Genomic DNA, 22,847 nt, shown 5'->3' with positions numbered 1-22,847 from the left:
CAACGTCCAGTTTCACGTCGGCGACCTCGCCGCTGCTTCGCCGCTCCTGGCAACTCAGGGATTTCACGCGGTCAGTGTCCGGCAACACCCGATCATGTCTATTTGATTAAAAAATCTGTGGAATTTGATACATATTTACACTGCGTCTGCTCCGCTCATCCATCTCGTGGCTTCTCTGCGTTGCAGGTGGCCCTCGACCTGATCCACCCTCAACTCGTCCTGCGCACCGTGGTTCCACATCTGCACAACGGGGCCGTGTGTGCCGTCTACCTCGCCAAGTGTGTAGTGTACATCTCTCCACCTTTCAAAACCAAGACACCACCTGAGCAAGACTGCATACTTTGAGCCTCTAAAAGAAAGACACAAATCTGTAGTTTTGACATATCGGGGAGATATGCTAAACCCTCAGTCTACCTGAGAGTTGGCTAATATAACTATCGTACCTGATCATTGCGTTCAGTTTAAGTGACGAGTTGCGGCGCAACAGGGTACATCCCAAATATCTTGTCATTTCCTCCCTCCCATCTGGTTAAAATGTTATCGTAGGTCTGAACAAAAAAGACCACAAACATCTTCATTTATAAAAAGATGAATCTTTTCTTTATCTATATTCAGTGAACTGTGAACAGGTGTGCATGCCAGAAGGAAGCGCGAGTGCATGGTAATATAATATTCTCTGGTATATCTAAGTAAAGTTACCCAGGAACTCTGTTGACATACTTAGCTAACGTTAGCTACAGCTTGATGATTTGAGTCGTTGAACACAGCAGGAGAGAACGCGACGTTAGACGGCTAGCTAAAGCTCCAGTGGAAAATTATTAGCTGACGCTACCGTTTTTGAAGAGGTAGCTTTTAAAGTGAGGGGACTAGGATGACCAGATGTCTGGATTTAGGCCGGACAGTCCGGATTTTCAATGCCCTTTCCGGCGCATCAAGCCAGACGCGTATTTGTCCTTTTTGAAGCCGCGCGACCGCGCTAGCATTTCTGAGATTGGACCGTGAGACACGGAGAAAAGTTGATGTTGTCATCTTTGTAAATAGAACATCTTTGATGTGACTCATCAAGTCTTGGCCAATTAGCATTAAGATGTCTCCAGCGGCCGTTTCTCAATATGCGATCTTCTCTGCACTGGATGAGAAAACTCACAACTGAAAAAAAGTAAACACGAGAACTTGTCCTGAAGCAGAGAGATACTGACCGTGGCTTTGCCCTCTGCGTCATTCAGCATCACACAGGTCATGGACCTGCTGGAGGGGCTCCGATGTCTGCCGCTGCCCCTGCTGTGCGAACGCATCTTCGAGGTCCCGGTCCGAGAATGGGTGGTGGCTCCAGCCCTCCGGAAAGACGGGAGCTACTGCGTCAGGGAAAGTCCCGTCCTGGACCCAGACCGGAGGGAGGAGGCCGACAGAGGTGATTGTAAAGCGACGCAACCAAAGTGCCAATTGTTTCGTCAGAAACAGGATGTTTCAGAGCATTTTTATTTATTTATTGTTACTGTCACATTTCAGAGGAGACGAGCACAGAGGAACACCCCTTTGGGAGTGTTCCCTACATCGCCAGACCTCATCCTGAACAGATGAGCCACACAGGTCAGATATTCCATTTGTAGCCCTAGTCAGCGTTCATGTGTGTTTTTGTGTTTGTGTGTGCTCATCTTCTGCTTTTCCTTTTTTCCCAGCATTTCTAGTGAAACTGAGGAAGTGTGTGCAGTAGACCCTTTGGCCCGGAAGGAACCTTGGGACCAAAAACATCATTGTAACTTATTTTATGAATAAACTAGTCAAAAATGTTCTGCTCTGTTCCTGTGATGAAACTTAAGTATAGTGCAGAGTAGGCTCTCAAAGACCAGATTTGTTTTGTCATGCCTTTATTCAAAACTCAAAAGGCAGTATCGGATCATTAAACAGGCAACAACACTAAAAACACAATCCCAGCATGTGACTGACAACATAAGTTTGATTCAGACAAATTGTCCCTTTTTTGTGTGCGGACCAATTCATTTTCACATAAATAAGTGGTGGAGAAAGAAACAACCCTAGAAGTGCGTCAGTACATAAATGAATAAATACATAAATAAATAAATACCAAGAACTCAGCGCAGGTTAAACAACAATCCTAGAGTAATGATGTATAAGGAATGACATAAGCTCATTCTCAAAACACGCCACCTTTTACTTTGTTTAGACGGGTTCTGTCAAGTCGCATAAAAAGAGAAAAAAAAGCAGTAAACAAGTGAAGTTTTCAGACCTTTTCTCTTCAGGGTAAAAGTGGCATGAAAGAGTGACGGCGACACACAGAACAACTCTGTGGTCGGTGCGCTACTCCTCACTGATCCAGTCCATGGAGGGGTCGTACGAAGACCCACCGGACGACTCGTCCTCTGAGGATAGACACATTGGAGTTTAGTGGAGGTATATTTTATCTATATGGGAAAAACAGATCTGGAAATGTATTCTACACCAAGTCTAATACTCTCACGAATGCTCTTTATTAGGGCAGATTGTTTCAGCAGAAATAGCAGGTTTAAACAGAGTGTAGACTATTTTTGACTTAAATGTGTCTTTTATTTTAGATAGACTTTTTAGTACATCATCCAAGTGTGTTAAGACTGTAGTTATGTGTGCAAATCTGACTTCGACACCCTCGGTGCAGACATCTGCTCTGCATGATCTTTAGCGCCCTCATGTGGAGGCTTGGAGTGTCAGAGGTAAAACTCAAGATTTATTTGAGTAGGAACTGGTTACACTTGGACAATTAACTCTGTCGTTGTTTGATAACTGCTAATAAATGGAACAATTTGCGTCTGGGAAATAAAGACAACCTCCTGAACAACCTTTTTCAGTCAGTATCACAGGACATACAGCGCCACCTTTCAATTTCTAATCCTGCTTTGTGAAGCACTTCGCAGGTATAATCCAGATAAATCCCATCTACACACAATCCGGACAAAAAAAACGGGTCAGGTGTGAAAAAGGTGAGAAGGATATTACGGTGGGAGGGGGTTGCTGTGCAAAACATTTCACAACAAACATTTGATGCTAAATAGGAAACGGACTGCAATAAGGAGGGAGCGTGGATATTTAATTGGGAGTATTGAATATGTACAGTTGATTCTCTGAATATAAATACCCCCCACCGCCCGCCACCTTTCAAAAAAAAAAATCAAAAAAATCAGCGAATCTGCACGATTCATGCAAGTCACCTATTTTGGTTTCAAAACGGCAAATTTCACCGAAAGGTGAGGGATTTTCATGCCTGAAATTTAAGAGATTTTTTTTTTTAAATTAATGTAGCTGCTGGTCTTCGAGGCAGACCTTACAATCAAAACTTATGTTTAACCTAAAATCCAGCAAGGATTTCATGAATATGCGCAATGATTGGAGGGGGGCGGGGGGTTAGGCCTATTGTATACAATGTGTGGCAAACTGCATATGCAACATAAATAATGAAAAAGAAAGCAGGTAGTGAGTAGGAGGTGCTAGTTTATCTGCAATAGTTTCTATAATTCAATCTTTTGGTTCAAAGTTGCTGAGAAGGATTTTATTATCATCTCAGCCTTTTGGGAAACATGAAACCTACTGGGAACCTCCGCAGCACTGCAGCAGAAGGAATGCTGTGTGTGGATTTCCGTCTCCACAGCCTTCCTGCGACAGGTGACAGCCCGGGGCGGCGTGACCTCCAGACTCAGTGTGGAGGTGAACGGGTGGGGCAAGGCGGGGTCAGGGGTGTGCGTAGAGGAGCCTCCGGAGGGAGAAGCGGAGGAGCCCTGATCCGACGCGTCGCCCTGCTTACAGAGCGGACAGGAGACCGGAGGGGCCAGGGGCCCGCGGGGGATGCGAATGCGGCCCCCGTACTGCCGCCGGGCGCCACTGTGGTGCTCCGACCGCTCTCTCTGCCACACGAGGTGAGAGGACACAATGGCCATCACCTGAAAGGACAAAGATGAGGAAACACAGACCCATAAATACACAAATACAGCTCCATGAGAAAAAAAAAACAGATGGAACTTCTGGCAGTAATCCAAAACCATAAAAACTGCACTGTGCAGCAGAAAACAAGACCCTTAAAAAGATTCACAGAGAAACACCATTTATCATTCCCCCTCCGGCAATTAAGCTGGCGCACACCTCTTCGCAGCAGCGCCTGCTGACAGCAGCTCTGTACTCGACGCGAGCCCACAGCTTGTCTCGCTGCTTGAGAAAGCGGGGAAACTGCTTCCTCCAGTTCTTGCCCAGCGCCCATGGAAAGATCTCGTACTTGCTCTCCTCCTCATCCTCCTCCATGGTGTTGGCAAGATACCTTGTGACGAAATGCAAAAATCCAAATGAAGGGGTTACAGCTTGGCCAGTTGTGGGGAACTTATTTTACAAAAATAAGTTGATATAAAATAGAGATTTTACTTTTTCTTATTTTCGTTCAAACTTACAGTGCAATGAAAAAATTCTTCCTGGTGTATTCAGTGATGGTAAAGCGGGCCCTTTTGAAGTACACGAAGGTCATGGCCAGAAGGTACTAGTGAATTAGGCAGGATAGTTGCGAGTCGGTTAATTTAAAGCAGCCTTCAAGCTCTCCATGTCCAATTTATTTGGTTAATTGCTGGACCTACCTTGTCAGTCATTTTACAGCAACAGTCCATCCACAGAAAGTCATGGATCAGGTCATCATCTGTAACCGAAACACACATACAATCATTTATCAATCAAATGGCCAAAGTATTTACATTTTTTCCATACAGGATCAATCTGATTGTCACCGAATTGAAGAAGAAAAAAATGCATGTCATGTGGGGGCATACCGAAAAGTCTGAAGAAGGACGACATTTCCTGCCGTTGGATGACGATGGTCGGGGGTATGGTCATTTTGGTACGGTACATCTCGATCCGTCGCGTGCCCGACTGGTTCTTGCCCGGCACGTCTTGGCAGTTGGCTCTTTTGAGCCGGAGGCCTCGCCGGGTTTGGAGCGGGTACGAGCCGCCGGGCTTCACTCCAGCGGCCGTCGAGGGAGAGGCCTGGCACCAGCTGCGTGTGTGCTTCATCATGCTTTCAGGTCTGGGTCATGTGTCGTGGAAGGTCGCGGTAAATTCTGACAGGAAGTGTAATTGACAGTTTTGAAGTTAAATAACTAATGTAAAACCTGAAATACCATTTATATATAGTGTTTATTCAGTGCACACAAAACGTCATGAGCTAGTTTTAAGCTAGTACCTGAAAATCCATCCGAATACAACTCAATGTCAACCAGACAGCGTCACGAAGCTAAGCTAGCTGTCGGCTAGCAAACTAGTTGGCTGACAGCTATGAAGTTAACTGTTATTTCCGAACTTGTTCTGGCGAAAATAAATAAAAACTTAGCCAAGTTAACTTTTAACGCGGACAACGTCCGTCAACCGAGTCCTCACCTGTGTGTCTTTCCTTTGGCTTGTGAACGGCAGAGACCGCAAAAGAACAAACTAAAAATGACTGCTTTTAAAAGCAGAGCCAAAACCGGGAATAAAGCAGTCGGTAGGAGGCACTGGCCGGAGGAGACGGGAGGCTTGGGAACGCGCATCAGCATCGCGCCAATCGCCCAGCAAGACACCTGCACGCGGGTACGCGCAGACCAATCACTGCGTCCTTCTTCCTCTTCCTCCTCTTTTTCCTCTTCCTCTTCAGCAAATAATGGCGACCCCTCCAGCCTGTCTTTTTAAAAAAAATAATAAACATGGAAAATACAGGTTAAGACAAAAATACACAGTCAGATGACAATAAAATAATAAATGGAACATATACTTTTGCATATATATATATATATATATATATATATATATATATATATATATATATATATATATATATATATATATATATATATATATATATATATCAAATCATTATTGAAACTCTTGTTCTTCTCATGTAATTAGAGATTTGAATGTGCCAAATCCAGTTTAGTTTGACTTTACCCATTGTTGTGCCATTCACAATACATACACAAATGTGTGTAGAAAACACCTGGTTGGACTGATTTATAGAAGTTCATACTTCATCTTTATTTAACGTTTCAGTAGCTCATAGCCTTAGGCTTAGTATTGCCTAGAGGAACTAGACAGACAGGTCAGGGAATTGTGAAAATTTGGTCTGTGTACTGACTGAACATAGTTTAAAAAGAGAGAGCAGCTGTAATTTCTGAAAAGGGGATAACTAGTGATTTGTATTATAAGTTACTGTAATTACATAATGCATACATTGTGACTTTGCAGAGATTAAAGTGATAACATGAAGGTTCATATGTGACCAGAAATAGATATTTAAAAAGTAACCAAATAAGAGTATTTAAAATATATTCACAAATAATTAATTTGGGAAATGTACACCAAAAAGCGCAAGAACAAAATTAAATTTAAAGGCGTTAATCTAATCAAACTGTAAGCTCAGTTTTCTAATACACACATTTGATATATATATATATATATATATATATATATATATATATATATATATATATATATATATATATATACATATATATATATATATATATATATAAATATATATATGTATCTATATATATATGTATATATATATGTATATATATATATTTATATATGTACATATTCATGTTCATTTGAATTCATTTAAGAGGAAAGATTACTATTCTTTTCTCTCTTTTTTTCTTTAGTGTCCTAAAGACGGAGAAAGACGCAGGCAGTTTAAGTTATTTTAAAACCTGCCTCCCTGTTCCAGTGAACTGATGAGATAGAGACATTTTAAAAAAAAGATTCCCAAATCACCAAAATAACTTACTGTCCAACTGTCTAACAAATTTATTTGAGACTGTCATTAAACATTCTGAAAAATGGAAACATGCATGTTTATTAAATACAACAGTTATATAATTTTTCTGTGACGGATATCACATCAACTAGCTATTGATGGATGAATGTATGTTATTAGACATTATGACAAATGGAAACATTATAGGTGTTTTTTTAATAACAGTTATATTATTTTTCTGTATCGTATATCACATCAACTATCTAGTCGAGAACTATTATTGGCACAAAAGCGCAACTGCATGTAAAAAAAACGTTCAACTTTTTTTGAGATCTATTTGATTATTTTTCTGTTTTTGCAAAACAAAAGAAATACCCCTCGGACTAAATAGAGAGATATTGTTTTGTCGACTATTAAAAGCCAGCTGAGGCCAACTCTCCTTACGCAAATGAGCTTAAAGTCTTACAAGGAGGTGAGTTTTACATGCTTTAACGTAACATATGTGCATGCAGAGGAGTTCACTGAAAGCCTCGCTAATCCTTTCAGCTGCTTGTGTAAGGTAGAGAGGGACATGTTTGAGAGCACGCTACAAAGGCTTTTTTTTCAAACAAAGGCATTGAGCGGTGGATTTATTTTGCTTATATGACAGGTAAGAGAAACCTGTAAAATGGATTTATCAAGGTTTTGCTTTGGCAGCATCCTTATGGGGAGGGATTTCATCAGACTTGACAGCCTCAGCCATCTGAAACTGGCAGATACAGCAGGTGGCTAAGGACCGTGGCTATTCTTTGCATCATTCACTGCACTGCTGTATCTCAAAGAAGACCAAAGAAATCAGCTTGTATTTGAAAACATCCAGAATGGGTTGCTCGCCATCCAAAGGCAACCATTTTGGGACTCTGGGTCCCATGAGGAAGAGCAGAATGCTTCCCCCTGCACCTCAAGGAACCCCAAGAGATTCCCATATCGAAGATGGAGAGAATCGTAATTCAACGACATCAACGGATGGGGATACAAAGGAGAAAAGCGCAGCTGGACAAAGTCAGGTATTTCAGAAAGTGGCTAATTTGACACCACAGAAAAAGAGACATGTAACTGAGCTAGCCCCTGAAGCAGTAAACGTGGATAAACTAGGAAGTCACGCAATGGACAACAACACAGTTTCAAAGAGAAAAGACAAAAATGTTGACATGCAGGAGGTGGCAGAAAAGAAGCCTGGCAGAAAACCAAAAAAAAATAGCAGAGGTGTTAAGGGGCTTAAAAAGAAAGACAATGACAAAGACAAACCAACAGAAGAGAAAGTGGACTTCCCTGAACCGTTGGTTCAGGCTCACCAAGCTGCTTATGCCTTTTTGAATCCTAGCATGAACAAATATGACGTTTTACTGGGACTTCTAGAACAAGCAACCCAAACACAGAATTCTGTGCAGACCATGGTTGCTTTCATGGCTCTACGCTATGAGGAAATTATTCAGGGACTGGAGGAGATGGCAGATGAGGGAGAACAAGTTTTAAAAGAAAATGGAGAACATCTTGCTTGGCCAAGTCAAATGAAAAACCTCTCATCTTCTCCACCTTTGAAGTCTGGCTCTGCTAATATTGAGCCCCCGCCAGATTTGTTACAGCAGCTGCTTCAGTACACCACACAGAGAATGCGAAATGTGAGCCAGACTGTTGCCGGAATTGGGGAGTGTGCGATGGAGGAGGCAGTGGAATATTTTGCCTCTGTCTCAGAGCTTTTAGAGGAGAAATTGAAAGTCAAACGTGCAGCTGAGAAGAGGTTAATGCAACTCTTAACTCGAATAGAAAAGGCCTCTCTGCGCAAGCCTGGGCCAGAGGATTCTGCTCTCTTGAGTGAGGACAGTGGTATTGGGGCTGAGAGCGAATCCCTTGCTGGATCAGAAAGACGCCATAGACGAGAGAGTTGTGGGTCCACTGGGACAAATAGAACTACACCTGGCAGTCCTATGGGATACACTTCCATGAACATTCGGCAAGGAGTATCAAGACAAAAACCTGCAAGTCAAATAAGTCCAAGTGTGTCCCTCACCTCACTCAACTCATTGGCTTCCACAAGTACCATAATGGCCAGTTACCATAGAGACTCATTGTTAGGATCAGTCTCCTTAGATTATGGGGAAGAAGACGACAATGATGATGAGGAGGAGGAGATGGATAGAGGTTTGGAAGATGTAAGGATCAGAAGGCGATCAAATTCTTCAACTTCAACTGTAGACCGTGAACAACATCCTCGCCGCATGCCCCCAAAGCGCATAGAGAATCCTCAAAATGTCGAAATGACTCTCAAAATGAAAAATGCCATTAGTGGTCGGATACAATTTGTCCCATCACAGAATGCTAGTGCCAAAATAAAGGTAGGTGGCAGCCCAAAAACCAATAGGCGCCAATGGATGGAGGAGGAGGAGCGATCTCCAAGAAGACCTCAAACAACAGCACCTTTTCGGAAGGCAGTGGTAAAAAAGACTGCAGTGGCTAGAGAGCGACGTTCCCAGTCAGAGGAATCCCTGCGGAGCAAAGGTGAAGATCCTACTCTGCTTGAATTAGAAAGGACCCAGAAGGATTTAAATCAGAGGTTGCAAAGGATGAGTAAAAGTAAGACAGGTGGGAACATGAAGACTGCTCCATCAAAACAAAATCAAGGAACTTCACCAGCACAATCTCCAGTAATTAATCGCAAAAATCACACACCACAGAAGAACAGCAATCCCCAACCACTTGATGACAAAGCAGGTCTCACAAGGCGCAACAGTAAAAAACGGGAGGTAGCTAGTGCTGTGAAAGATGATAAACCTATGGACAAGAAAACCTCCAAAGGTCCAATAAAAGCCACCCCACCGCCTAGTCCTCCTGCATCACCACGACCATCTTCAGGCCTTTACAGAGGCAGGAACTCAGTCAAAAGACTGATCAATACGTTTAGTCAAGGAATAGAAGATCTAGAAAGTGTTCAAGTTCTGGGGCCTCTCAAGGGTGTACGAAAGTGTGGTGTTCCTGTGTTACCTGGTTTAGGGAATATGGAAGCCGTACTTAGTAGTGGGATAACAAGCTGTAGACCTGAAACCAATGATTTTGATCTGGATAGTCTTCCTCCGCCTCCGCTGGAAGTATTAATGGACAATTCTTTTGAAACTGCCCAGAATCTTTTTACTGGTGTAGCAGATGAAGGGGCAACAAAACCTGGAAAATCGCCTTCATCAAAAAGGGCTGCAGTATCACAACGATTGAGGGCCTCAGTTCAGTCAGTGACAGTGCTGCCAAGTAAAGGAGGCCCGCCACAAGCTTCCAAGGTTATTTCCCTTCCTAGGGCGAATCAACAACACACATCTGCTCCGACAAAGGTCCATCAAGCAGACAGCCAACAAGAGGCAGACCCAGGGAAGGAAAAAGATTCCTCGTACCAGCAAGACAGAAATAACATACACCTAAGACACTCTTCAGACTTACAGAGATTGTCAAAGAGTTACGTATCAAATCCATCTGCCAGTCAAGGAGAATCAGCAGAAATACAAGATGGTGGCAACTTTTCAGTGCCTGGATGCAACACTACAGTGCCTCCTCCTCCTGTCGTCAGGAGCCAATCACCTGCCACACCACCTGTACATAGGGGGCGAATGTTACCCTCTACACCTTCTACACCAAGCAGTCTACATCGAAGACTTCCCAGTCCCCAGCACTTTAAAAGGCAATCTACTCCACCTTCTTCAGCCAGCCCCCCTGTTACCAGGAAACTTCCCACATCAGTAGCAGTTCAAGGAAGGCTCCCCAGCCCACCAGTCACAAAGCAGAATATTTCTAACTCGAACTCGCCCTCTTCCTACCCTTTCAAAGCTCCATCTCCGCCAGCCTCGCCGAGACTGCAAAGATGGTCAAGGGAGAATAGCACTGAAGACTCATCCAGTCCTCAGATGATCAATAACGCACGTTCAGTCTTCTGCCCGGCGTCGCCATCACTTTTTGAGGCTCAGCCTTGTCCACCTCAAGCATGGACCTCTACCGGGGTCTCCTTTCTCTCACGTTCTTGGGGAAGTCGTGGAAGGTTACCTGTATTTGTTCCAGGACCTCGACCCTTCATCCGACGTAGCCAATCAGATCGAAGACCAAGTCTAATTCTGCCACCAAGATCGCCAGGCATCTCAGTGGCTGAGACTTGTGGAAGTGAGCCAGCAATATGCTCACAGGGGTGAGTGTTTACAATGTTTATATGCTACATATTCTAAGTAATTTAATACAGCTTTTCTTTCAATCTATTGTGATGGTTTATTGTACAGGTACCTTTAAATTCCTGTACATTTAATTAATGTGCTGGTATGGAATAGTTCAACGTTCTACAGTGATCAATGTTATTGGGTATTAGTTATAAGAAAAAGGGTGACCATCTTTAGTTGCATCAAATGCAGTATATTGTTTTGGTATCAAACTTATTTGACAATGGCATTATATTACATTTTTAGATTATCATTCAATGACCCTTGATGATTTTGTCTTAAAGATGACATGTTTCCAAGATACGGTTATAGTACCTCAATGATAATAGAGAATATTGAATTATAGAGACATCAGCTATAGAATACAAGATATATGAAGCCAGCCTTTTTAATCTCCCTGCACTATGAATTTAACCGGCCTCTTCTAGGTTGAATGCGGCATTAATCTCAGATGTTGAGCATATTAAGGGTTATGTGTCCACCCAATAGTGTCCAGTAATATCCCAAAGAAATCCGTGAAAGGCTAATTTTCTATATGATGGAAGTGGCCTTACATGATTTCATCCAGTGTAAACACACGCACACACACACACACACACACACACACACACACACACACACACACACACACACACACACTAATCTCAGTTATACACCCTCCCTGGTTCTAACTGTCACAAACCCACCTGGCCCACTTCCCTAATTGCTATTGACAACATTCTCCATTCATTCTCTTAGGCTGGATGATGAACCAACCAGTCATGGAGAATTATGGGGGGGCCAATCAAACCTCAGAGCTACTCTACGCTCGGCATCACACCCAGACCTCTGTGTTGTCGGACAGGCCTTGCTCAGAGACTAAAGGGGACCAATGACGTGCCAGTGGGATTATGGATTAGCAGGCTTTAACAAGGATTTAAGATGGTGTTTATGTCACCGCAAAGAGAGCAAGAGCAAATTGTAGCCACTTCGCTGTGGTATCGCATCTCAACAATGTTGTGGAAAAAGGTGTGTGCATTTGCATGCACATTTTAGCACCTGCACTGTCTGCGTGCACCGTGTACACAATTCCCTTCTTTTTTTCTTTTTACAATAAATGGAATTGATCACCTGTCTTGATAATGAGGTTGCAGATGCAGGTGTTTAATTATGCTTCATACAAGTTTACTTTCCCACAAGTGAACTTCCGTTTGCTCAGGCTGGAGGTTACATCTTTAAAATACTGTGTAGCGTCTCTGTGTGGTTCCTGTTTCAACTTCTATTAATCCCCCCCAACAAAAATTAAAAACCAATATAATAGTGTGTTAATAAATAATGGACTAGTCTTGCTCCAATACTCACAGATAAGCCATCCATGAATGAGCTGAAAGTATCTTGATCACGTCAGTGCCATGAACCATTCCAGGATTTGATTCTCATCACAGATATGTCTTTGTATTAATCCAAGCAATAAAGTCATCATCAATAATTAAATATGATTGTTATTGACCATGGTTTCATTCTTTCAGTGAAAGGCCATTTCTCTGTCATATGCTGCAAGCTAAAACCAAGGCCAACCTCAATCACTATTTTCAAGAAGTTTTTTTTTCTAACCAATTGTTATTTTTCTGTTTCATTTTTAATTTTTACAGTGTGTTTATTAATAAAAAAAATCATTCATACTATTGCTTCTTGCATCATGCATTTTATTAACAATTATTGTGTCTTTAAATAATTAAAACATTTATCAATTATTTAACTAATACCTGTTGTACTTCAGTGAAACCACTTGAAGGGTTAATGCAGCGCATTATTGAAATTCCATAAATGATTCTTAAAAAATAACAGTCAACATTGAGGCAGCAGAGGGTGAGATTTAGTCCATGCATGAGAGTAAAGCTCTAAACACTCTGGATCCTACAATACCCACAATGCAACGTAGCAGCAGCTTTCACTAGGACCTACCCAGTGTATGCATTCATTCTTCTCTCCTTATTACATTCTTAGCAGTTTGCACTGCAGGCATGATAACGACATAATCAGGGCTAGAGCCATTTTATATACTCTGTTACTCTGAAATTGGACAAATCTTCCTGGGTAAAATTTGAAGAAGCGCCCCTTTAAGAGAACGTCCACACAAGACCAGAACTTGGGAAACTTTAGATCTCCTGTGATGATCATTTATTCATTGACATATGCTAACGAGATGCAGTTGGCAATTAAGCCACATTTGCAAAATTCCCAATTGTGGTCAGCGAAAGCTGCTTTAGTGTCTGAGGCCTCCAAGCGGAACAAATCCCAGAGGGGACACGGCTTGGCTTGGCTCCCTTTAACAACAGACAGATGAATTACTGTCACTGTTCCGGAGATAAAAGACAAATGCAAAGGGTCACCTAATTGTACAGGGAGAGACAATGAACGTGATCCAGGAGTGCGCAGGGCAGCAGTTAATTGGGGTGCAGATCTTCATCCCACTGACAAAAAACAAAACAATCCCAGACGTTGCGCGGTTGAGGCAAGCAAAGCTCTGCATTGAAAATATCATAGTTTTTTGGACTTCTTTTGTGGTTGGGCACCCGACATTTCCATCCAGCATATCCACCGTCTGTATTAACCCGAGAGCACTTTATAATTACGTCTCATGCCACGACAACAATGTCATCAGCTCCCTTAAACCAGAACCCTCGGAGCCATGCAGAGTGGATCTTCCCACACAATTGAAAGTGGATTACAATAACCTGGGCGCCTTGTTTCGGGGATGATGAAGAGGCTGAAAAAGTGGAATAATTTCCGGTCCAGCACCTGTGACCCAATGCTGAGGCATATTTCCTGTTTCTGGCCTTTTGATGATAGTCATGCATTGTAATGAGGCTTGCACTGAATATTCCTGTATTGAATAAATCACCTGTTTTCCTTCTAACAATTGAAATCAATAAGGAAATAACACAGTGGAACACCGTTGGCGACCGCCAACTGAGCGGGTTTGCGTAACACTTTGATGTGAACATTAAACAAAGAAACAAGTTTATGCTTTGCATGTTTTCTTTCAGAATATTTACACACCATCATATTTGAACTTGTGACACTGTTTACAGACACCATTGTTTGTAGAATTGCATATTAGAGTTCTTTTTATCGTTGCTTTTAATAACTTTTTTCAAGAGGTCAATAATATCCTCCCTTTCATTTTGTCCTTTCGAGACACTCCCCATTTGAAGCGCTGCTCTGTGTGTTTGGCAGTTTTCAAAGAAAGCTGTGAAAGATGATCAGCTCAAAACAATCCTGCTGATTATTTTCCCATCAGAGAAACTAAAGCTGCCAGCTGAAGAATTCTGAGAGGAATACAAACTCACATCCCGGGTGCCCTGACTCGACCCGGGCGTCACCAAGCTCGCTCTGCCCAATGCAGCGAGATCGTCACAAAGAAAACCTTTATGTTTTACTGCCATTCAATGTGGCTTCATTGGCATGGAAGTTTCCAAAATCAATGTTGCCAAAGTGCATTAAAGTAATAATAATAATATATATAAAAAGGACACAAACAATAAGAATATGAACACAATAACATTCAGCAAACACATTTTGTGTGTTTGTGTCCAGATTCACTGTCTGTATTTATCTATCTATCTATCTATCTATCTATCTATCTATCTATCTATCTATCTATCTATATATATATATATATATATATATATATATATATATATATATATATATATATATATATATATATATACACACTACTATATGATATAATACATCTTAGGGCCTGACACACCCTCAATGTACTGTAAGAGCTGACATGCAATACATTAACACAACATTTGAATTTATATATTTTCAAAATAGAAAAGATTATCAGACTATAAAAACCCTATTAACATGAATAATACACCTCTTCTTATGGTCTTATGTCAGCTCTTATATCAATGGCATTTCTTTCCTTTCTACTAGAAATAAATCATTCACTGGATATGAACTGATCTCTAAAAGGACCTGCGGTCGTCGGATTGGTGGATTAGTGACCATCTGTCCTCCAGGTTAACCCGTCACCGAGGACAGGTCGCTTGACGCCTGCAGTTAGACCCGTCCTCCACCAGAGGAGTGTCTCGCCCCATCATCCGTCTCCCATCTCCTCTCCCTCCGCACATGCTCATGTCAATGACATGCAAAAATATTGTTGATGCGGTTCAGCCTTCCCTCAGAAAGCCAGCGACGGGGCTTTTTACATTCCCGCTGCGCTGCTTTGAGATGGACAGCTAAACTTTCATTCATGTGCAACAGCTGAGGTAGATGTCATTGCCCTCCATCCTATGCCACCAAAAAGCATTCCTCTTGCGGGCATTAAATTCACGTTTAAATTGATAAGAATAATTCAACTGGTCCGGTGTGACTTTCTTTTTTAGAAATAAAAACAATCCATCCACAAGCCTCGTGAATAAGTTATGGATGTGCACTCAAAGGAACTACATTTTTCCCTCAAACATTGGGGGATTTACAAAAATGAAAATCTACTAATGACTTGGGTGAATATGTGGTCTGGTCCATCACTACATTCATATCTTCTGAGCTTGTAATGGTATTTGATTTTTAAAAAAAAGGCTCCTCAGTGCTTTTTCATATATTTCCTAATATAAAAAATATTAAAAGTTCTGATTGTACATTAACAAAGAAAATGTCCGAAGTATATCAGACAAACAATAGTAAGTGACTAGTTTTCAATCAGAAGAAGATCTGTGTTTCCAGAGCAGAAAAGCCCATGTGTTTAGTTTCATAGTCTCTTTCATCCTGTTTCATGGCCGGCTATGTGTGAAGATATTTTAGTCTGGACTAAAGTCAGACTCAGCAAACAGATCCTCTGGAGCCATGCTGCTAGCACAGAGACTGTTTTCTTCCTCACCAAACGTGTAGTTTCATAGCCAGCAGTTAAAGGGTCACTCGTCTTTTAGATTCTTCCGTTACTTACTTCAGGGCGCAAGGGAACTACTTTTAAGAGCTCAAAACCAGCTCACAGACAGCAGGGCTGGAGCTTTCAAGGCCCACTGGAGGTCTAGGTTACAGAGAAGGAAAAATGCAAAAGACACAACAAGGATTCTTAGTGAAGGGATCGGGTTACTTTTGCTAAACAATGGCCACGAATGATGAAAAATGATGAAACATAGTGTTACGGAAAGTGAAGAAAAGTCAGAAAGACGATGAACTAACTGTTATTATACATTAAAGCTTTATTCAACGTAAGTTGGTTCACATTCCCGAACATTAGCTTCCACAAGCTAGTAACCACAACAAGCTAATTTAACGGCCACCTTTATCGATAGTTTCAATTTAATTTCTGAGGTTCACAACGAAACTCAACGCAGATTGCTTTGAGCTGCAAATCGAGGTTTTCTCAACACATTGTTACTTCTAACTCGACAAAGACTGACGCTTGGTCAGCGGCCCTACGCTTCAAGCTGTGGCCCGGTGCCAAATTCCACCCTCCCATGTTCCTGTCTTGGCTGTCCCACTGTCAAATCGTGGAGCGTTTGAAGGCTCTCTCGCAGACATTTTGAGCCCTTTGGGGACACACTTTGCCCGAGGGAATCACCCACAACTCATAGCAGTGTGACGTGAAACACGTGGTTACCGGTGGCACCACAGACATAAGAAAAGGTAAATAAAGAGGGCACGCAGGTGTTCAGCCGGGCATTTTCAAAAATACTCAGAAACATTAAGAATTAAAAATGGAACATGAAAAAACACGAGTCGAGACTATATTACACTCATCAAAGTGTATGATGATCAATCATATTTAGCAAACATTGCATTTTGTCATTAAAGCTGTTTTTGAAAAATAATTTAGTCAATAGATTATTTGAAAATTAACTCTCATCTTGTAATGCAACAGCCTGGAAATCGTTCAAAGTAAAGACTTAAAAGTATAAAATAAACAGCCACGTTCGTCAAGACCGATCGGCAGTATTTGCTGAGTTGGGACTTGGGCTCCAGCCCGGCGTTAGAGATGCTCTGTGATTGGCTGTTTCCTTCCGATATGTGCCTCGGGAATTGCGTTTTAACTTCTACAATGTCGTGTTTTTATTTTGTATGTACGCAGGCATGTACCGTTGACTTTTCTGGATATTTTTTAACACTGTTGCTCAGCTTTGACTAAGAGACACAGACGTCCGTCACGTAACACAGCCTGTCGGAGAAATTCGGAGTGAGTTCAGGTCGACTGCGGCTCAGTGGTGTTTTGAGTCCATTTACCTCTGAAGAAGACCAACATTAAATCATGAGCTCAGAAGAATTACGACACTATGCGTTTAAGTTGTTTTTCAAGACTTATGGGGGAATTTAATGATATAGGAAAAGTTCCTGAAATTATATGTAAAAACGCAACAATTTCCGTCAAAATGCAGTTCTTTGCATCGGAGCAATTAAACATATCTATTGGGCAATGCCCGAGGAGAGCAGTCACCTGCGATTCATTTCTCGTAGTATTAACGCTTCACTTAAACATACTGGTACAGGTGGATATTAGTGTCAGTGATAACCCGACGTGTGGTCCCTTGGAAGGCTGTAGGTTTGATTGCTATTCTGAAGGGAAAAGTACTGAACCTGCTGAGAGCCATTCAGCAAGGGGTCTGAGAACTTTTTCCCATGCCCTCTGCATTTCAAAACTTTCATTTGAAACAGTTCTCGTTATAAATCACTGCAATGGGCCTCAGCATGGCACCACGGCTCTGACTTCATGAGAACAAGAACATCGCACCTTTTGTGCTCCCTCCAATAGAAACAGGTGGGAAGGATTCTGGCGCACTGTGGACGGTAGACAACGAGTTAAAAGTCGGATATTCCTTATTCTGGTTTATTTCTCTGGTAATGAGATGGCACTGAATGCATATTTACTGAATGAGCCCCTCTCATAATTGCCTACTTCACGTTGTTATTGCATGTTTGCGCAGCCTGTCAGGAGGTGAAATCAACATTTGCCTCGCTCTCCAGCTCTTCAATGGATGTCACGGTTCCAAACGTTTGCATATGTTGCCCGGATCTGACTAGGGAAACAAACACGGGACATGCTCAGACACTATACACACACAGAAACACACATTAATAATGACAATATTACTTCTAATCTTTGTTGAAATGAAGATGTATTTCTATAAAGAGCTATTTCTGTCAGTGCCTTCCAAAAGCAATCCACACTATTGGTCGGAGACAAATAGGGGATGCAAACATTCGCGCTTGGTGTTGCCAGATTTGACGGACACAACATCAATCAACCCGTCCAATCGTCCAACTCATTTTTACCCTTCAATTGAAAAGAGAAAGTTGTGAAAATTGTCCAATCTGGCGACATAGCAATCCACCCCGACCGCCTCCCACACATGTTTTGTGGGGTGTCCGTAGAAATAAAATAGGAGTAGAATAGATGTAGAACTGCTTCCAACAGTCATTTGACTAGTTCAAAAGAATATGGTGATTGTAGTTCGCCATGAAAAACTCTGTCCAAGTGATTTTACTGTACCAAAAAAACAACTCATTCTCCATCTATTTACTTGGATATTCCTTTTTTTCAACCCAACAACTGTAACCATTTTAGACTTTTTAAAATGGTCATATGCTTGTAATGTAGCATGTAGTCCTGTAAAGACCTTCTGTGCTCGTGCTCCAACGAGTCCTCACTGCAGGAGACCTCTCACAAAGTACCACAATCTACCGAAATGCCACAAAGTACCGCTATCTCGATCCAGATTCCATTTATCCGACAACAATCCGAGACCAAGGCAAACACTTGAGTCCACAGTGTCTCTCTCTCTCTTTTTATCCCATTTGCACAGCCCGATTCCTCTGGCTGGCTTACAGATGCACTGAGCTCTGTGGTCCGGCGGGGCGGAGGACAAAACCGGACCCGTCGGCAGCCATGGATGCCTCTTATCAGACCCCTGTGTGTGTGCCCAGCGCCAGTCAGAACATGGCAGCTCCCAGATAATACCATCTGATAAGCGTCTGTGTCAAATCCGCCCTGACCCGAAGGGCGGTCCAGCTGGGCCGCGCTGATGCAGATGCAGATGCAGAGAAACGCGGCCTGATGGGGAGGGGGAGGGGTGAGCGTGGCGAGCGTTCAGAGATTTTAATGTCTTTTTGTTGGCAAAGAGGGGCCTCGCTCACACAACTCATCTGCCGTCCCTGATTCACATCAGAGCAAAGAGTTCTTGTTCTACTTCGTGCATGATGAATGCCTTCCTGTTTTTGGAACATTTTTAGACAAATTGATTCCATTACATATGCTCCAAAAAAATGCTGTGACAGCTTTATGTTAACACACGGTCACCTATCTATCGGGAGGACGTGTCCGATGTAAAGTGGAGAACCGGCAGTGCGTTCAGGATTTTTTTTATCACGACAGGATGATGCATGTCTGCACAAGCCGCCATGTCAGCAGTGATTTAGAGTTTGTTGACGAGTAGTTTATTGATTCAGCTCAATATCCTTCTATTTATTGAGATCTTCATAACTGAAAAGATCAATTATTTCTCTCAATTGAAAGACAATAGTTGTTGTCAAATGAAAACGACACTAAAAACAAGCCACAGCCTTAAATACGTTGCTAATTACATTACATTTAGCTGATGCTTCTATCCCAAGTGACTTACATTTTTGCTCTATACACCGTAGATAGAGCACCGGGAAGCAATTAGGCGTTAGGTGTTTTGCTCAAGGGCACATCGATGTGAACTAGCACAGCCGGGGATCGACTGACCAATCCTCTGATTGAAAGACGGGCTTGCAAACTCCTGAGCCACAGTCGCCCCATTGATGCTTATTCTTTTATTATTCGGTAGGAGGGTTGCCCCTGTGTCGATTCAAGATGTAATCCCAGTTGTCCTGCTGACGAGATATTGTTACTTTCCAGAACGCCACTGCTTCTAAATAACCCTCTGTTGGTTATGTTTTACAAGCACCCATCTCTCTCTTTCTATCTCTCCATGTCTCCATATATAGGCAGTATTTAATACATTTATGAAGCTCATAAATGTAAGCTCCTTTTGAATTGCTTTCTCACACAGAATGTTTCATACATTAATGTTTTTTACATTATGTACGAGAATTACCGCATCACGGTTTTGTATGTGTGTGGAGCATTGTGATAACTGGCACAGGAGTTACTGAATTATGACCATAAATGTGTTTTGTGAGGTCACAGTGACCTTTGACCATCAAATTCTAAATCAGTCCACTCTTGACTGCAGGTGGACGTTTGTGCCAAATCTGATGAAATTCCCTTCCAGGCGTTCCTGGGATATTGCGTTCACGAGAGGGAACCGGGCGGACAGCAGAGGAGGACCCTCATGAAAATGAATATTTCAAAAAAGATTTTTTCGCTTTCGTTTACATTAATATGCCATATGTGAAAGTATCCGCAAGAGGAATCTTCATGCTACTTGCATGTGCCGCTGTCTTTCATCTCCTGCAGATCAGCGGCCTCTCGTCTTGTTATCCGCCTGCCCTCAGGCCCGGCACCATTTCATCTTGTAACAACGCATCACATTTGAGTCTTGTGATGCTAATTCTTTTCTGATTGCTCGCTTTGGAGCATTCAAACGGGTTTGCCCCGCGCGATGATATGGAAATGACTTGGTTGTTAGATTATTTTCCCACAAGCATGTGGTGTCAAAAGTTGGCTAATTATATATATGTGATTATATATATGTGTGTGTGTATATATATATATATATATATGTAAATTAGTTACAGTTAGACAATTACAGCGTGTCAACCAGGATAACATGATCATGAGCTAATTTTTACAAAAATCAGAGGGCCTTTTGACCTTTACTTCTGCAACCCTCCGGTGTCGGTGGTCATGGCTACTGGGAAACTATTATTACTACTATTTTTAGAATATATTGAAGTAAATATTGGTGAGGCTAAATTGGGAGTGACATTGAGCTAGCTATAAACAGCAGATGGTGGAACAGTAATATTGGAGCGAGCGAGCAACAGACGGAGGGCGAGCTGTACCCAGCATGCAGTTCGGCACAATGCAAGCTAATATTGTCCAAGCGGTGGAAGGCGTGTGCTACCCAGCATCCTGTGCGGTGGTGTAACAAGCAAGTGACAGAGGACAAACTGTACCCAGACAAACAGTTCAGCAGCATGCAAGCTTAAGGGCGATATACACTCTCGCAACTTCAACTGCGACTGGCCACGCAGTCAGATTGACGGACTCGTTTTGGGTTATAGTTCCCGTGCCTTTTCCATACGCCAGAACAGTAGGTGGCGCAACGACCGTAGAGTCGACCTGCACACCGACGTTCACCGATATCACCCACCAGGAATTTACCGCCATCTGCGTGTCCTTATACTCCGTCAAAGACAGGTTTTATAAATGCTCATATTTGTGGACCTCTTCAGCCAAACGTTCTTCAACGAGATCCATTGTTCGTGTTTCTGCTATGGCTTTTAAAAACAGCGGTATTATGCTATGAAACCAGAAATACGAGACTCAGAAAGGATGACCAATCACAGTCTTACAGGCTGCGAACGGCTCGCGTAGCTTTGTTGGATAGTCCCAAATTGTGGGTGACGCATGCAAGCACGCAAGATGGCTGATGGGACTATGCAAGGGGGCCCTTGTGTTTCTTGCGTTTCTTGCGTGCTTGCGTCTCTGCGTAAAACCTGAGTACAAATGACCTTTTACATTGTAGCGGGCAACAGAGGGCCTGCTGTACCCAGCATGCCATTCGACATTCCTGAGACCCCAGCACCTCTTCCTGGAATTTCTCTACAGTCCTTTAATCATTCAAAGCTGTTTTTATTGTTCGGACGTTTTTTTTCATGCCAGAAGACACATGTTACTTCGTTAAAGGCTGATTTTAATATCACGGCCATCATATGAGTGTGATTGTAAGACACATTTCCACTCCTCTGCAGCTCTATGTAAGTTACAATAATGAAAGGCCATATACAAGTTGCACACTCAAAGCTCGAAGATGAAATTGCCTTTCAAATTTGATTTCTATGTAAATGTTACTCATCTGCTCCTCGTGTGAGAGCTGGCCATCTTGTGGGAGATTCTCATGCTGCACTCTAAAACGCACTGTATATGCACTCAGATAGCGTTGGGAATCATAAAGCTTCAAGTCGAGAAAACAAGGCTGTGCACATTCAGCAGCCAGACAACTGTAAACACACACACACACACACACACACACACACAAACACACACACACACACAAACACACACACACACACACACACACACTGCGTCGACTAGATTGTGGGTGAATATTTTCATTACAGTTCTGCGAAGCTGCTGCAAATAAATACAAATATGATTCCCAGCAAGCTACTTTCTAACTTCCTGAATTCTTTGTTTTTTTTGTATCTTTTTTTGTATTATTATTATTTTTTATGTAGATGATGTTGAAACAGTTTTGTTGGCACAGTCCTCCGAAAAACAAAAAAATCTTGTATATGTATATATATATATATATATATATATATATATATATATATATATATATATATATATATATATATATATATATATTATGGGTCATTTGCATATAGATAGAACAATCAAAGATCTGCAATGACATAAGAGTTGGGACATTTTTCTCTCCCAGATTGCTTAAGTGTCAAAGCGATGATTGGATGAAAGAAATCGTCGATTAACGGGAACAGGTTCAATCAGTCGCCTGGGCGATAACAAGCAATAATGAAAATAAATAGCAGGGGAGGGAGGGAGAGAGGGAAGGGCACGACTTTATTGGTATTCCGAGCAGCAGGCTGGATAAACATATCAAAAAAAAGGGATGGATCTCAAAAAGCTTTCAGACGCCCCCCCGAACACCCTCAAAGACAAATTGTGAGTGTACTTTGTTTGGGCTATTAGTTCA

The 22,847-nt window shown here is 42.1% G+C and overlaps 3 protein-coding genes across 3 annotated transcripts in view; 2 read left to right on the top strand and 1 right to left on the bottom strand.

Annotated features, from left to right (window-relative positions):
* Window positions 1-1,790, top strand: part of trmt61b (tRNA methyltransferase 61B) — a 3,264-nt gene extending 1,474 nt beyond the window's left edge. The window contains exons 3-7 of the mRNA XM_068580924.1: window positions 1-70; window positions 187-278; window positions 1,227-1,411; window positions 1,510-1,590; window positions 1,680-1,790. The exon at window positions 1-70 is cut by the window's left edge and continues 121 nt beyond it. Coding sequence (XP_068437025.1) covers window positions 1-70; window positions 187-278; window positions 1,227-1,411; window positions 1,510-1,590; window positions 1,680-1,714 — 463 coding nt within the window. The 3' untranslated portion in view covers window positions 1,715-1,790. The remainder of the gene's footprint in view (window positions 71-186; window positions 279-1,226; window positions 1,412-1,509; window positions 1,591-1,679) is intronic.
* A 61-nt stretch (window positions 1,791-1,851) lies between these two features.
* spdya (speedy/RINGO cell cycle regulator family member A) lies at window positions 1,852-5,082 on the bottom strand. Its single transcript, XM_068580925.1, has 6 exons — window positions 4,797-5,082; window positions 4,608-4,666; window positions 4,428-4,513; window positions 4,129-4,300; window positions 3,581-3,929; window positions 1,852-2,381 (listed from the first exon to the last, which is right to left on the bottom strand). The coding sequence occupies exons 1-6, from the start codon at window positions 5,038-5,040 to the stop codon at window positions 2,320-2,322; spliced, it is 972 nt and encodes a 323-aa protein (XP_068437026.1). The 5' UTR covers window positions 5,041-5,082; the 3' UTR covers window positions 1,852-2,319.
* A 2,532-nt stretch (window positions 5,083-7,614) lies between these two features.
* pcare1 (photoreceptor cilium actin regulator 1) lies at window positions 7,615-11,842 on the top strand. Its single transcript, XM_068579656.1, has 2 exons — window positions 7,615-10,955; window positions 11,719-11,842. The coding sequence occupies exons 1-2, from the start codon at window positions 7,615-7,617 to the stop codon at window positions 11,840-11,842; spliced, it is 3,465 nt and encodes a 1,154-aa protein (XP_068435757.1).
* Window positions 11,843-22,847: the final 11,005 nt, after the last annotated feature.

This window comes from Clinocottus analis, unplaced genomic scaffold, assembly GCF_023055335.1.
Source record: "Clinocottus analis isolate CAN_PGR_092001 unplaced genomic scaffold, fCliAna1.0.p SCAF_17, whole genome shotgun sequence".
NCBI classification, from domain to species: Eukaryota; Metazoa; Chordata; class Actinopteri; order Perciformes; family Cottidae; genus Clinocottus; species Clinocottus analis.
The sequence above is the reverse complement of the archived record's forward strand: the minus strand, read 5'-3'. Positions and strand labels throughout refer to the sequence as shown.

What these genes read in the sequence shown, in the direction of transcription:
- spdya (XM_068580925.1), bottom strand. Translation starts at nt 5,040, where the DNA reads ATGATGAAGCACACACGCAGCTGGTGCCAGGCCTCTCCCTCGACGGCC. An exon ending in GTCCTTCTTCAGACTTTTCG is followed by an intron (nt 4,667 to 4,796) that starts GTATGCCCCCAC and finishes TTTCGGTTACAG; the next exon opens with ATGATGACCTGATCCATGAC. An exon ending in CAGTGCTGCGGAGGTTCCCA is followed by an intron (nt 2,382 to 3,580) that starts GTAGGTTTCATG and finishes GTCTATCCTCAG; the next exon opens with AGGACGAGTCGTCCGGTGGG.
- pcare1 (XM_068579656.1), top strand. Translation starts at nt 7,615, where the DNA reads ATGGGTTGCTCGCCATCCAAAGGCAACCATTTTGGGACTCTGGGTCCC. An exon ending in CCAGCAATATGCTCACAGGG is followed by an intron (nt 10,956 to 11,718) that starts GTGAGTGTTTAC and finishes TCATTCTCTTAG; the next exon opens with GCTGGATGATGAACCAACCA.